Here is a 16,654-nt window from a genome sequence, read left to right on the forward strand (position 1 = left end):
GATTCAAATACAATAAAAACCAATTTGAACACTCAGCGAGGGCTGAATTGATGCTGGAGCTGGGGCAATTTACACCAGCCAGAGATATTGGTAATTTTTTTCCCTGTGACTCAGAGATTCAATTCAAGCAACATTCCTACCTCTGCTGATAGAAGTTCTCGCCTATTAGGGAGCAGCTAAACATTCTGAAGGCTGAATGCAGTGAGTTTTCAGCCCTCAGTGCACAGCAGCACAGCAACCAGGTCAGGTACAACCTGGGCAAAGCCCCCTGAGCACACATGGGATTGTGAGAAATACTTATCAAAGGCTGGAAGTCATTTCTATCCAATACCAAAGGCTTCCACATTCCTCCCATTGCCCCAGAAAAGCAGGAATTCCTGGCTGATGTAGTCACAAATACCAAAGGAGCTCACACAGAACACATCACCACCAGGCAGCCACAACACCCAGGAGAAAGCAGCTCTCAAAAATTGTTCACTCGTGGATCCATAGGAGTCAGTGGTCACTGCCCATGGGGAAAAGAAGCTTTTCCAAAATTTTTTGAGCCATTTATAGTTTTAGAGTCGGGAGGGTTGATCACACTTTGGCAAACGTTATTTCCTTGCTGCCAGGCAACCCTGTGGGTGGAGATGCTGGCAATGACTCAGAAAACACTTCGTTAGTTGTCAGATCTGGTGGCCAGAATTAATTTGTAATCATTTGTTTGTTCTTTTTCAAGCAAATATCTCCATCCTCAAAGGCTTTATTGGGATCCACCTGCAGTGGGGGGAAGCTGGACACCACTCAGTGCTGCTGCTCGGGGATTCCAGCACAGGACTGGGATTGCCCATGTTAGGATCTCCCCTTTCCCAGGCAAACCTTCCCAAGGCAGCCTTTGGTAATGCATTTGTGAACAATTTTTAAGTCAAATATTGGTTTTAACATAGCTGAACTAATAAACATTCCTCATATAATTATGTATATAATCATCATCATCATAATCATCGAGAATAAAATAATAAAAGCTTGATTTTCCTTACCTTTTTGGAAAGCAGGCAAAAGCTATACAGTAGGTGGAAGAGTGTACCAAGTAACAGACTTTTGAACACTCTTTCTTACTGGTGGTAAAGAGTCTACAGGGAAAGTAAATAGATTGTATGTAGGATCGCTCTGGGCACAGTGAACACTCCCAGCCTGCCCTGCATGAGGCTCTGCCATTCATCTGACCCCACTGGAGCTGTGGGGAGCTGGGAGCCACCAGCACAGGAGATCAGCTCTGTGTCACCCCAAATGAACCAGCTCAGGGTGCTCAGGGACCTCCAAACACGGCAGCAGCTGCTCACAGAACAGCTCTGGCTGAGCTGAGCAGATTGCTTCTTCTCCCCCTCATCCCTTCTCAGCCCCAGAGTCACTCACAGCTTCCTTGGCATCATCAACAACCATTGCAGTGTCTTCCTCAGGAAGGTGCAAGAGGCCCCATGAGCTCAGGGATGTTTGGGATGAAGGGGATGGACACAGCACAGGAGGATGAGGAGGATGGACACACACAAGGACAGAGCAGGAGGATGAGGAGGATGAACACACACACAGAGCACACGAGGACAAAGAGGATGGACACACACACAGAGCACACGAGGACAAAGAGGATGGACACACACAAACAGCACAGTGCAGGAGGATAAAGGGGATGGACACACACACAGAGTGCAGGAGGATGAGGAGGATGGACACACACAAACAGCACAGGAGGATGAGGAGGATGGACACACAAACACAGAGCAGGAGGATGAGGAGGATGGACACACAAACACAACCACAGCACAGGAGCAGCTGCAGTCTGAGGCAGGAGATGCCTGTGATCCACATTCACCATCCCCAGGTGAACCACAGTCAGTGTCCACTCTGGTGGATGGAGGGAGGTGAGGATGGGCATGCAGAGCTGCCATTGGGATGGAGAGGAGCCAGCAGCACATGGGAAGCACCCCGGGAGCACAGGGAACATGGACATGGTGCTCCCTAGGAAAACTCAACCAGCTGCCAAGGAAGTTCCACTTAACTCTAAAAGAGGAAATGTCCAAGGCTGGGTGGGGCTTGGAGCAGCCTGGGCTGGTGCAAGGTTAAAGGTTCCTCCCAGCCCAACCCCTCTGGGGTTCCATGGAAGCAAACACTGCTCGTCCAGCCCTCGAGAGGCACCACCTCCTCATCACCAAACCACCACACTGCTGATTTCCTCATTTCCTCTCACTCTGTTGGGTAAAGCCAGGAATTAAAACAAGCTGCTCGGGAAAAGGAGTAATTACATGTAAATCCCAATATAAGTTAAGTATGGGTTGGAGGTTCAAACGTTTCTCTCCCAGTCTGACACTCTGCTCTTGCAGCAGAAACTCCAGCAGACAGCCCAGCAGGGCACTCACTGCCTGCTCCACCTCAGGCTCCACGAGAAGCATCTTCCCAAACTGTGAAATTCAGCCACAGGCACAGGAGAGCACACCAAGCTCATGGCAGGGATGGGAGCTGCTGTGCACCAAACCCGGCTGATCCCAAGTGTGCACGAGCAGGGAAAGCTGTGCAGTGAGTGACAGCAGGCACATGCCAGATGGCAAACGGCAATGATTAAGAGAGTTTTCCTAAATAGATTGGAAAGCTTGGCCTTAATATATCCCATTCAGCATGAAAGCCCTCCCACGGCGTGGCTGGGGAGCTCAGCTTGTGAAACTTCTCATTTCCCAGAGATCCTAAGGGAATCTGTAACACAGTGAGTCCCTGTGCACCCCACGGGTGGGAGATGAGGTCACTGCATTCTGAGTGATTCTCCTCTCATTCAGATCAGTGTCTTCTTTTAGACTCACTCCAAACCCCCAGGCTTTGAGCCCAGCTCTCCCAAGTGCTTTGCACATTTTTTTCTGAGCCTAAATTCCAGGAGATTGGCCCAGAGTTGTGTGCAGTGGTTCCACAGGATGAGGATCAGCTGCTCCTGGGAAGCCACTCGTGGAATTCACAGACATTCCAGCTTGCCATGCACATCTCCAGTTCATCATCACAGAAGGACAGAAAGGTTGGGTTGGGTTGGAAGAGACCTTAAAGTTCATCCAGGGACACCTTCCACTGTCCCAGGCTGCTCCAAGCCCCATCCAACCTGGCCTTGGACACTGCCAGGGATCCAGGGGCACCACAGCTTCTCTATTCTTTTGAAGATCTACTAAAACCTGGAGGTTTTTTCCAAGGCTATTTCTCTGTAAAACCACATTCTGCTGTTGGTTTGACAGTGGCCTGTCAGCAGGACAGGCCATAACTGTGGGCTCAGTGCCCAGATCTGCAGTGTTTGGAGGTGCATGGATCCCGTGCTGGTGCTCCCTGCTCACTGGGTTTGGGACACACAGAACACTCATGGCTTTCCAGCAGAAATGGCAACTGCAGCATCCAACACTGAGCAAGCGACAGTGAGACAGGAGAGAAAACCAAACTGCAACCCCCAGCTGTACTTGCACACCCTGAGAGGCTGAGCCAGGCAGAGCCTGACTCGCTCTGTGCAGGGCTGGTGAGGCTCAAAGTCATCCTTTAACCCTCAGCAGGAATTTTCCCTGCTCCTTCCTCCCTGAGCTCTGGGGGAGCCTTGTGTGGATCCACCAACCAAACCCTGGGGGAACCAACCACCCACTGCTAGTACCCAGAGGCACCAGGGGACATCCTGAGGGGAGCAAAGCCAATTTCACACAGAAATACCAAAAAGACATTCTTCGGTTTTCTTTTGAAAGAAGGTATTTCAGATTTTTTTTAAAAATTGCTCCAAGAATTGATGCAGCAAGGGCTATTTGTAATTCACATTTCTTACTTTCTGATGGGTAAAACTTTGAAAATTTCCCTATTGGGGGCATAAAATATTTTTTAAAGTGAAATTGCTATAAAAATATGAAAGCTGTTTTTATATACGGACACCATTCTCAAAATTTCACTGAAAATTAAGTTTGAGGAGTTTTGCTTGGATGTTATGACTTTAAAAAATATTTAGAAAATGAAAATACGTATTTTCATTTGTTTCCACCTGAAAATGGAACTATAAACAGCTTTTATTCAACAGAATATTGAAACTTTAAAAAAAGAAGCTCAATTCAGGTGTTCAATGAATTACTTTTATGCACACTCATGAATGCTGCCTGATCAGGTGGTTGATCAATAACCTAATCAATGCTATAGGACAGTAACTGTGGCAGTTACACTGGGACTAATTTATCCAAACACTTTTAAGTACAGCAGAAGTTTATTTCATTTGATTTTCTAATAATTTGCATGAACACACAGACCACGACTAGTGGTAGATGTAGCTGAGACTATGAACAGATGGAACTCTATATAAGTAATGAAAATATTTTAAAAAACACATATTTCACAAACCATAAAAAAAGTAAAAGCCCAGTACTTGGGGAGAAAAAACTCTTCAGAAATTGCACATTTCCTAATACATTTATGTGTTTTAAAATCCCACTCAGTGAAGGCTCAAGGCAAAAGTAGCACATCTGGGCAAGCCAGGGGCCTCTGCCCCTTCTGCCTCTAAAAACATACTCTGCTTTTAGCCCTGGACTAAAAATGGAGTGTTTGACCAGAAACATGGGGGGTTAAGTGGGCAGTATTTATTTTTAATCAAACTATTTCCTTCCCGAGGGGAAATCTGGCTGTTCTTTGGAGGGAGGGGGAAATATTCTCAGAAGTCTGAAACCAGCAATAAGATGCAGCTCAGGAGAATGAGAGCAGGAGGGGAGCTGGGGTGGGAAATCCCCCAGGGAACACTGCAGCACCACAGCTTGTGTGCTTTTCTTTTTGTTCCAATTTTGGGATGAAGTTTTTTACATTTTGAGTTTTGTGGGGGAGAATTTCAGCCTCGTTGATCCAAATTATGATTAGTGAAGTGCAGCAGCAGCACATTCCCCTGACCTGGCCCAGCTGCCTTGCAAATTCTTTTTCCTTCCTTCCTTGCCTGAAATTTGCCTTGGCAGAGGTTCCTGAGTGTCACTGGGAAGCAGCCCAGGGCAGGAATTCCATTTATTTCCTCCTGCACTAAAGGCTCTGTTCAATACAACTGGAAGAGACCTAATATAGTCCTTCATTTGTGAGAATCTCTTCCTCCCTGTCTCATGTCAGAATCCCACTCCAGCTTCCAAAGATGGATTCAGTTTTTGCAGGTGGAATATATTTTGTGCACCTGCATGATCAGACATCAGAGAAAACTCCTGCAGGGGTGAGTGAGGGGAGAAAAGTGCTGTGTAAGGGTTGCTGCCTGTTCCCACTCTGCTCTGACGGCAGAACTGCTGCTCCCAGGCGGAAATTCCAGCAGCACTTCACAGACAAGAAGTGGCAGGAATTCCAGCAGAAATGGATGAGAGGAGCACGGGCAGGGAAAGGGCATTTCTCCACATTCAGATCTGCTTTTTCACAAAAACTGCAGACATGCCCAAACCTTTGCAATGTGCTGCAGAGCTGTGCAGCTGTCTCCTTCCCCAGCTCCTTCCAGATTCAAATGCAAATCAAATTTGATGGCCTCAGTCTGTAATTTCGTGCTGTGCTATCCTCTGCTATGCACATTAAGGAAACTAGAAGTGTCTTTGCCATCTATTTTCCTTTTAAATCGGTGGCAAGATTTGCATTAAGACCAGATAAAATCCCTAAATGGGAATCTTCGGGGATTGTGAGATTTTTGCAAAGCAACTTGGCAAGAACCAGGATGAAAAGTCAGGTTAGCTGATGAGCTCTTGTCCCTCTGTCTGTCGGGGAATCTGTCCCTGCCAGGGCAGCTGGGCACAGGCTGCAGGGGAAAGGGGGAGCAGGAGATTCACCCACAGAGGGGAAGGGAAGGGAAGGGAAGGGAAGGGAAGGGAAGGGAAGGGAAGGGAAGGGAAGGGAAGGGAAGGGAAGGGAAGGGAAGGGAAGGGAAGGGAAGGGAAGGGAAGGGAAGGGAAGTTTCACCACAGAGGGGAAAGGAAAGGAGCAGAGTTACAGCTCCCAAACTCTTTGCGATGCGCCATGGCCAAATGGCACAAATTAAAACTTGGAGATGAAGACAGAGACTTTTAAACCCCATGAGAGCTCAATCCCTGCGATGGAGCAGAGCAGGCAGGGTGAACCCAGAGCCCAGCAGAGCCCGGCAGAGCCCAGCAGAGCCCAGCAGAGCCCGGCAGAGCCCGGCAGAGCCCAGCAGAGCCCGGCAGAGCCCAGCAGAGCCCAGCAGAGCCCGGCAGATCCCAGCAGAACCCCCTACTCACTGTTGGGATCCACGTTCTCGCAGAGCTCGGTCTTGGCCTCGCCGTTGGGGCGATCGCTGGGCTTGTGTGACAGGCGTGACGACATGGTGGCAGCTGTCACCACCGCCTTGAAGCTGCGCTTGCGCTTCTGCACGTTCAGCTCGGGGTGGAAGATGATGATGTAAACCTTGGGCATGTAGAGCATCCCCAGCGCCACCGAGGCGCTCAGGTTCATGGAGATGGTGAGCGTGGTGGTCTGGATGTAGAGCTGTGGGACAGAGACACAGGTCAGGGGCTGGAGCTGCTGCAGCTCACACCAAACACCATTTCACAGCATTTTACCCAGTTTGCAGTGTGTCACACACCGGGGTTGGGAGCTGCTGCAGCTCACACCAAACACCATTTTACAGCCATTGTTGACCAGTTTGCAACGTGCTACACACCACAGGCCTGGGAGGCTGCAGCAGTTCAAACAAACACCCATTTTTAATCATTTTTAACCAGTTTGCAGGGAGGATGTGTGAGCTGAGAGCTTCACACTGCTGAGAGCCACACAAATCCCCTGCCTGGTCCACCAACAGCCTCAGTGCTGGACAATTGCAGTGGCCTTAACACAGTTCCCACAGCAAGTTATGGCACAGCTTTTGTTCATTTGTTTAAAGAGTGCAGATCAGATTTGGATTGAAATAATTCTGATATTAATTAAGGTTTAGCTGAGCTGTAAGTTATAGAAGAGGACCTGCAAGAACACAGGTTAGTAGAAATTTCTGACTTTAAAAACACTGAGGAAGTTGGGATTTTCTATTTTTACTGTACTTTGATTCTCTAAAATTCACTGAAATAACTTTGCAGAGGGTACACAAGGATTTCTGTGCTCGTGACATTCAGCTGTGCTCATTATTGTGAAAAAAATATTTTCAAGTCAGAGAACAGGTACTGGGATGAGTATTCAAAGAAACCACAGGGATTAAAAAATGTACCCTGTAAATATACAAGGGTAGAAAAGCCTTTTTTACCCCTTTTTTAAAAAACTGTCTTTTCAGAGGACACATGTGCAGATAAACCAGAACAATTCCCAGGGCTTAAGAGGATTGAGCGCAATTAAAAGGCACAGAGACAGCACAATACAGGTGTGAGGGAGCTGAGGAGGCAGCAGCATCTCTGAGGATCCTTTTCAGAAATTAAATATACAGGAAATCCAGAGAGAGGGGAGAATCATCCCACACTGAGGGTGGTTACTTCAGAACACTATTTCCTCCTCTCCTCCCATTCACAGCTAATCAGTCCAAACTTCTGATGGAAAAGCTGTGAGAAGAACACCAAAACCTCCAGATGTGCCCCATGGTGTCCTGAAGGCACCTCTGGGCAGTTTCAGAGTTTGCACACCAAACCCCTGCAAACGTCCCTCAAAACACCCACTCTGCCCTGAGCCTGCGGGTGGCACAGCCAGCTGAGCCCACAGCTGTTAGTCTCTTCTATACATTTAATTTGGGGGATTCTGCACCAGTGACCCTCCCAGCCACTCGCTGCAGCCCCATGGCTGCCCAGTGGGGAAACTGGTTTTACTGGGAGTGGCAGCCTGGGGATCCTCTGAGCCAACAGCTTCCCCTGCATCCCAGGCTGCTGCCAGAGCTGCACCCAGCAGCACCTCAGGCACTCATTTTTATTTTATTTCAAATATATTACATTTTATTTTATTTTATCTTCAGAAGGGGTTGAAGGTGAAATGATTATTTAATCAAAGAGGTCTCTGGCAGCACCTCACCAGCTGAGCTCCCACCTTGCGAACGCTGATGGGAGATAAGAGGCGAGGAGAAAAAAGCGTTTGTAGAACAAGGAGGGATGAGTGACACACAAAGCTTCTCATGACAAATGGGAGCAGCGTCAAGATAAGGGAAACTAATAGATATGCTTATTATGCAGAGCCTCAGTTTTATGTGTTTTATCTCTGCTTTGTGGTTTTACCAGTCAGACATAAAAAAGCAGTTTACGTGAAACTATTTCATTTCTTATTTCACTTCTTCTGATAAATTCTCGGGAAGCATTTTAGATGAATGCAAATGGGTGACTTAAAGTACAAAGGATCAGATTTAACTGCCAATGGGACTCTAATAACTCATGCGTGCCTTTTACAGCTGGCTGCTGAACCTGGCAGCTCCCAAACCTGAGATTAAATTAAGAAATTAAGATGCAGATTTAGTGAGAGATGCTCCGACTTGACATGAATGAGAACTGGGATGGAGCTTATCCAGCCTGGAGGGGAGAAGGCTCTGGGGTGACCCAGTTGTGGCTTCCCAGTGCCTGAAGGAGCTGCAAGGAACATGGAGAGAGACTTGACAAGGGCCTGGAGGGACAGGGAAAAAGGGCTTTAAACTGCCTGAGGGCAGGGATGGATGGGATATTGGGAAGGAATTGCTCCCTGGGAGGGTGGGGAGGGGCTGGGATGGAATTCCCAGAGAAGCTGTGGTGCCCCTGGATCCCTGGCAGTGTCCAAGGCTGGCTGGACATTGGGGCTTGGAGCAGCCTGGGACAGTGGCAGGTGTCCCTGCCATGGCTGGGGTGACACTGGATGGGATTTGGGGTCATTTCCAACCCAAACCATTCCATGACTGAAGTGCTGCCAGCAGCAATCAAGGCTCTCTAAAACCCATGTGGTGCTGATCTCCCAGGATGTCTCCCCTGGAGGGTCTGAAGCCACTTTTGCTGTGACAGAAGGACAAACTCATTCCCAAGGGTCACCCTCACTCACATCTCCTCTCTCAAGCAGACTCCGAATTTTGGCAAATTTCAACTTCACTCACTGCGTTACAAATGCACTGACTTTGAAGCAGGCACTGGAGAAAACCCAACCCTGAGGACATCATTCACATGCAAAAGCACCTAGATTTTATCACTTCTTTTACATAAGTGATTTCCATTTGAATTTTAGATTTTTGTGTTTTCCAGATTCTTGCTTTATTCATGCAAATCACAAAAATTACCATCAAAACCTTGAGAGAAAATTGGACTGGTCTGGAAGACACAGATCTAATAACCAGCAATTTTTACAGCACAAAATACATCAGTGGCTGATTCTGCATGAGCTGTGATTTCTCTGGGAAGGAAAGCACTGCAGGATGAGGTCTCTGTCTTTGCCAGGCCAGGAGACATTTCCAGCTGCTGGGCCAGAAGAACTGAACTTACAGTTTATATAAAACCTTAACTCAGAGCTGCAGAGCTTTGAAAAGTCCCTTTAGGAGTCAGAAATCCTTTTTGCAGGCTAAAGCTCTGCCTTCAGTCTAATCAGGAGCAACTGCTCCTCTTTTCTAATTCAGCTTTCTAATTATGCACTGAATTGTGTTATGTTGCAATATGGAAATAAAGTGGTAACTTGAGATATTTTTGGACTCGTGCTATTACAAGCCAATTTATCTCACTTTTATATGGGAATTAAAACAAATGTTCTTACAGATGAAGTAGACAGTTTATAAATCTCCCAGAAGGCTTTTCCAGGTCATCTGAAGATTCTATCTCATTCTCTACATTATGTTGTGCAAATATAAGAATGAGAAACACTTTTTAATAAAAATTAAAATTAGCTTCCCCTGCGTTATGTGTTTGCAAAAACATGGGAAGTGAAAGGAGCTGAATTTAAATGTAATTTAGATTTAAACACCTCAGATGTTTTGGTGCCCATTGGGTGGGTGAGGCTCCTCCAGCACAACACCTCCTTTTGGAGCAAAAGGAAAAACCCCAAAGCCGTCAGGAAATGCAAACACTGCTGCCATGGCCCCAGACAAGTTGATTTATGGAAGGTTCAGGCAGCAGAGCTTTGCTCAGACAGCTGTGTCCTTCCCCAGCACTGCACAGGGAGATGGAACAGCACGGGGAGAGCAGTCCTGCCAGCTCCTCTCCCAACCCAAACTGCAGCAGGGCTTGGGAAAAGGAGATCCTTAGGCTCCTTCCCAACCCAGACAGCTCCCTGACTCGCTGGTGGTTTGCATCACTGAGATATTCACAGAGCTCTGCTTCCCTGAGCCCCTCAGGTGCACTTTTCCCACGGAACACAACCTCATTCCTCTGCTGGGGCTCAGCAATCCCTCAGGAACCCCCAGAGGCAGGTGGGGCAGCAGCCCTGCAGAAATGGTGACGCTCAGGAAGTTGCACAAGTGACAAGGGATGCTGCCCGAGGGGGTGTGAGAACAAATCAAACCACAGCAGTTATGCTGATTACAGTTATTACAGTGGAAATAGCAAGGCAGGCAAAGAGCCTTTGTGGAAGGGCTGTGGGAATGTCAGGGAACCAGGCACACCGTTAATTATAAACTCTGTGCTTGGCAATTATGGGAAAGGTGACACTGAAGGGAAGGATGGGGTTTTAGCAAATGTCCCATCACTGGCTGGTTGTTGTGCCCAAACAACCCTCCTGCTCCTGCCAGGCTCAGGGAATTCTGCACATCCCAGAATCCTAGAATAGGATGGAATGGACCTTAAAGCTTATCCAGTGCCACCCCTGCCATGGCAGGGACACCTTCCACTGTCCCAGGTGCTCCAAATTCTGTCCAACCTTGGACATTTCCAGGGAGCCAGGAGCAGCCATAGCTTCCCCTGTGCCATTCCCCATCTCAGACATGTCACAGGGATGTCATTCCCTGCTCAGGAGCCACCAGGCTGGGAGGAATGAATGACAAAGACACTCAGACAGACCCTGGGGTGTGCAGGGGGGGCTCCCTGCAGCCCCAGACCCCACTGCAGCCTTCAAACCCCACCAAGCAGCAATGGCTGGGATGTCCCAGTGTGTTCCTACAGCAGGCTCAGCACCAAAGAGAAATTTGGGTCACATTCCCAGAGATTCCACCCGCAGAGGCTGCATGCAAAGGCAACCAGCACGGAGTAAACAGGGCTAAAAGGATAAATTCCCAATTCCCTGTTCCTCCTGATGTCACCTTGTCAGAGCCACTGTTCATTTTCCTGTCCCAAGAGCACACAGCACATCGAGTTTTCCAGCTTGTGGTTCACAGGCAAACGTGTGGAGCAGAGTTAAAGTGAATGTCTGTATTTTACATATCTTAGTTATTCCAGCTAAATATTTTATACAGCTTGTTCCCCGACAATAGGAACTTCCTTATGCAAGGAATTTGCATGCACCAAAAAAACCCCAAAACCGTTTATGGGTTCTATCCATAACTCATGTGACAATTCAAAATGGCAAACACTGGAGCACTTGCTCTGATGCAGATGCAGAAGAGGAGGAATTTTGTCCCCCAGCCTGTGAGAGAAACTCTAACAGCTCATCTAGAAGGAAATTAAATTAGCCAGCTAATTGGAGAGAGCAGCGATGGAAAGGCAAGAGCTGCTTTCAAACAGCATCTGATGGCTGAGAGAGAGACTGGAGCAGCATCAGAGGCAATCCCACAGCCCAGCAGTTCATACAGACAGCATTCTGCACATTCCTCATCTGCTGCAAAAGGAGCTGCCTTGGCTTTCTGCAGGAGCTACAGAGACCAGAGAGACACCCAGGAACTGCTGGAATCACTGCTGGGAGCTGCTCAGCCACACCTCTGCTCCTGGGGCACCAGAGGCTCTGCAGGTGAGCAGGAATCTCAGTCCCAGCAGGGCTTGGAAGTGTTTCAGGCACAGCCAGAGGGAAGAGCTCCAGCAATCCCATTATCAATCCTCAGAACTGTCTAACATCTCTTGCTTGGCATTCCTGTTGGTGGTAATAGCTCTAAAATAAGTTACACATCACTAAAAGAGACAAACACAAAGTGCAGCAGAAGTAATGTACATCCTCAACTTCTATTATTAAAATAATGGCTTTTCCCTCTCTCACAGGCTGAGCACTTGGCTTTTTCGAGCTAGAAATAATTCTTCATCTGTCATTTCTTCCAAAAAACAAAAAAACAACAACACAAAAAAAAGTATGAAGGGAAGAAAGAGAAAGCCTTCATTTCATTGCTCCCCCTCACCACTGCACTGCTAAACTGACTGACACACAATCTTGGCATTTTTGGGTATTCAGAGCCAGGCTCTGGCTGCTGTTGTAAATCATATTTCTCCACACTTATTGCATTTTATTCATTTTATACATGACCAGAGATTAGAGTTCAAATGAAACAGATTTTGCTGTCCTTCTTATATTCCAAACGTCACCAGTCTAGAAATCTTTAATTTTACTCATTTCAACTATTGAATAATTCAATGTAAAAGGAGAAAAAAAAACAACCCTGCAACCCTCACTTGGAGATTTTGAGGAAAATAAAGTGAGATGCCAGGGCTGTGTCTCTGCAGGCTGGAGGGCACTGTGGCACTGGGATGGCTCCTGAGGGCACACCATGTCCCCAAGGGCCACACCATGTCCCCAAGAGGCACACAATGTCCCCAAGAGGCACACCATGTCCCCAAGGGGCACACCATGTCCCCAAGGGGCACACCATGTCCTCAAGGGGTACACCATGTCCCTAAGGGGCACACAATGTCCCCAAGAGGCACACCAGGTCCCCAAGGGGCACATGATGTCCCCAAGGGGCTCCTCCCACTAGACCAGGTTTCTCCAAGCCCTGCAATCACCAATATCTGCAGTTACCCAAATCTCCATCCTCAGTTTTGAGGAAGAAGCTCTGGAAGATTCTGAAGCATTCCACTGGCCCAACCCCAGCCATGCAGCACAGCACAAAGTCCTGACTGCACCCTGACCTTCCCAGAAATACTCCCAGGATCAAATATTGCCCACAGGAACAGAGCCCAGGCAGCCTCCCCACTCCTTCCCTACCAAACAGCTGCTCAGTGGACACCAGGCAAAGCTCTCTTGCAATTTTTCCTAAATTATTAAAGCATTCTAGAACGGAAAATAAACTCAGGTCAAATGATTTTAAGCAAATTCCATTTATCTCAGATGGAGGAATGAACAAGAGGAGTATCACTGGAAGGTATTGATTATAAAGAGACCAACAAAGTGCAAGTTAATGTGTGTAAGTAAACACAGAGATGGGCAAGGAAATGGGGAACTAAAAATATGATGGCTTTCAGAAATGTCATGCATAATAGATCAGTTCTGGAGAATCTGGCATGCTGAGAAACTGCCCAGGGTTCTAGAATCTCACCTTGCACTCATCCAGGATAGGTGGAGCTAAGAGATAGTCAGAAAATCCTGAAGAATAAAAAGGTATTTTAAAAAACCCTTCAGATACTTAACCTCATGCTGATCATGTGTTCAGGAAAACCTCTCTGATCACCCTGTTACAGAATTAATTGTTCTCCCAAGAAGTCTCCATCAGAGCAAAAGAGGTGTTGGCATTTATACTCAAGACAGGAGAACCTGGAGTGATATTTATGTTTCCTTGGAAAGCTGGAGTAACCTTTAGGTTTCTCTGTCTTCCCCCACTGGAGGTGCCTTTCTCTGGAGTAAAAAACCCCAAAGTTTGGGGAAGAACCTGCAGTGCCAGGCCAAGGGGGAATGGTTTCCCACTGCACAGGGCAGGGTTAGTGGGACACTGGGGAGGAATTGACTCTGACATTCCAAACTCATTGCCATAACTTCCAGGGACACAAAGAGGAGCAAACCTTTCCCTCCCATCCTTTGCACGGAGCCTTCTGGAAGCTGCACGAGCCAGGCAAGGCAGGGAGCATCTCAAGATGTCTTTAGAGCATCTCAAAACATCTCAGAACATCTTGAAAAGCCCCTTTGGCTCTCAGGCTGGCTCCTCACAGCCAGGCCACTGAGCAGGGTGGGCAGGGGGACAGCAGGAGGGTGCAGTGCAGGTCCCACCCAGGTGGGATCACAGCCACAGCAGATCCTGAGCAGCTCCTGGATGTGCCCAAGGTTGTCATGGCAATGGAACTGTGAGTTCAGCCCCTGTGAGCTGCAGCTTTGCCTTGACAGCCTTGGAAAACACTGCCAGAGCTATTCCCAGCCTGGAAGGGAGAGGCACAAACACCTGGTGGTTCTCTCTCCACCCAGGGGTTGCAGTTTTGTTTTACTGCCCAGTAAATCACTCAGCCACATGTTCCACCAGCCAGCAGCCCTCTCACCTGAGGTACTCAGGTCTGCAAAATTCAATCACAATCCAGAATAAACACGAGCCTTGGTAGAGTTTTCCAGTCACAGTTAGTGTGACACACACATTGTTAGTTCAGCTAAGAGTGAGAAAACAGACCAAAGAACAGGTCAAGCCTTAAGGCAGTCTTGCCAGAGGGGGTGATCCAGGCCAGCAGTGCAGGACAGCCCAGGACAGCTTCTCCTGCTCTGACAGGTTCAAACTGAGCTCTAATCGAGTGCCTGTCCCACTCAGCCTCTCCTGACCTGTCCTTTGGAGTTCTCCCAGCAGGAAACCCCAGGTACTTCGAGCTGATCCCCACCTTGCCACCACAGCAGAGCTTGAGAGCCACGTCCAGGGATGGTGACTCCACCACTGCCCTTTGTCCTGAGGCAACCCAGTGCTCCCAGGATTTCTTCCCAGTATATTCCCAGCTCAACCAGGGTGCAAAACCTCAAACCAACCCCACAAGAAATCCCTTGCCCACCCAAATCTCAAGAAGTGACTGATGACCCCAGCCCTGCCCCTGCCCCAGCACTGACTGTGATCACCTCACTTCCTCCAGCACTGCAAATCCCAAAAAGCCAGCTGGAATCTTCCAATGTCAGTGAAGTTTGACCCAGGCCCATACTGAGAATATATTCCATACATTTGCATACAAAGTAAGATCTAATTCTGCTTGGAGACCTTCAGGGGAATTTGAAGTGCAAGCTGGGCTGCGTGCAGGAGGGGGAGAGGAAGAGGATAATCCTACACGTATTACTTCTCTTGAAGGACCTTTGGAGTAGAACACTGGCAATAAAAAGAACTGACAAATATACATATATGAAGCAAGCCAGTTCTTCACTGACTTTTGAAATGCTAATGTAATTATTTTTTAAACCAGAGCATTTACATATTGCTTTGGCTACTTAGAAACAAACTTGCTCTGGCTGGACATGTCCTTTGCCACCCCAGTGCTGGGAATGGAGTGTGGGATGTGCTTGGGGCTAAAGCTGCAGCCAAGTACCCAGAGCAGGCAGCAACTCAGTTATTCTTATAACTGCATTATTTGGTCATTTACTTATTTATTAGATTGCCCAGAGAAGCTGTGGCTGCCCTGGATCCCTGGCAGTGTCCAAGGCCAGCTTGGACAGGGCTTGGAGCAATCTGGGACAGTGGGAGGTGTCCCTGCCAGGGCAGGGGTGGGATGGGATGAGCTTTAAGATCCTTTGAACCCACAGCATTCTGTGAAAATGACATAATTGTCTGAAGCATGAAGTGCACAGGGAGTGTGGCAGAGCTGCCTAAAAGACTGGAAGATTCACGGGTAAGGCAGCAGAGCCTTTGCTCCTGAGCAGCCATCATGAGCAGTTTAAACCCTGGCACAAGGAAAAGAATTCCTTGTAAATAAAGAAACACAAACCTCAAAACAACCAAAAAAAAAAAAAAAAAAGAAAAAAGAGAAAGGGTTCAGACATGGGGTGTGGGCAGCAGGCTGGAGCTCAGATGTCCCTGCCGGAGCGATGAACCCAAGCAGCTCATCCCCCGAGCTGTGCCGCGCTCAGCAGAGTCTCCCTGGTGAAGATGCTCAGTGAGGTTCCTGCGAGCACAGCGAGCTCCGTGCCAGCCCAGCCCCTCTCCTGTCACCCCCGCGGGCTCCTGCCGCCCTTCCCCGCCCTGCCCCGAGCCCTGCACAGCTCCCCAGGGGCTCCTGCCGCCCTTCCCCGCCCTGCCCCGAGCCCCGCACAGCTCCCCATCCCACAGCCGGGACACTCGGGATGCTCTCAGCCCTGCCGCGCTCCGGGACACCCCGAGATGCTCATTTCCCTATTCTCCCTTCAGAGCGGCGCCAGTTTGCATTTAATTAACTCGCTGACTTGAGCCAGGCGATGCTTGTTGCTCCCAATGTATCCCAATTAGAACACACGGTTGCCATGGCAACTGCCCAGAGCATCCTCACTGCAGCCCGCGCTGCTGCACAGCCTGGCTCTGTGACACGCAGATGGGCGGGGATTGTTGTGCCAAACTGGGAGTGGGTAATCCCACAGTACAGGATGATTTCGGTGCTCCTTTAAATGAGATTTAATTACAAAAAGTCTATCATTTTAGGACCTGCCAAATTCCGGCCGTCCCACGATCCCCGTATCTTCGGGAGGTACTCGTGTGCATCAACAGCAATCCAGAGCAGCAGGGCAGAGCTTCTCTCTTAATTATCTCACACTGCCTTTTCACTGTAAGGATAAACCCGATCTCCATCTCAAATTAGCGCTGCGGTGACAATTTACAGCGATATCCAAAGCACTCTCCGGCGGGTTTAACGAAGTGATCCCGTGTCCTGCTCCATCCCACCGCAGCTCTCAGCTCCTCATTACAGCTCCGAGGTAACTCTGAAATTACCTCCCACACGTCAGTCAGACCTCAGAGATAACACTGCAATTCTCTCTG

General features: G+C 48.4%; 1 protein-coding gene across 2 annotated transcripts in view; it reads right to left on the minus strand.

Moving 5' to 3' along the window:
- The window catches only part of GRM7 (glutamate metabotropic receptor 7), a 184,803-nt gene that overhangs the window by 14,431 nt on the left and 153,718 nt on the right, over nt 1-16,654 (minus strand). The window contains exons 9-10 of one of the 2 annotated variants that reach the window (XM_085072222.1): nt 6,234-6,480; nt 1,020-1,112 (exon numbers count right to left, since the gene is read on the minus strand). In XM_085072222.1, the coding sequence (XP_084928348.1) occupies nt 1,042-1,112; nt 6,234-6,480 (318 nt within the window). In that variant the 3' untranslated portion in view covers nt 1,020-1,041. The remainder of the gene's footprint in view (nt 1-1,019; nt 1,113-6,233; nt 6,481-16,654) is intronic. The other variant, XM_085072221.1, reaches the window with a different exon arrangement.

The sequence above is a fragment of the Lichenostomus cassidix genome, chromosome 12 (assembly GCF_008360975.1).
Source record: "Lichenostomus cassidix isolate B80296 chromosome 12, HeHo_3.0, whole genome shotgun sequence".
In the NCBI taxonomy this organism is placed as follows: Eukaryota; Metazoa; Chordata; class Aves; order Passeriformes; family Meliphagidae; genus Lichenostomus; species Lichenostomus cassidix.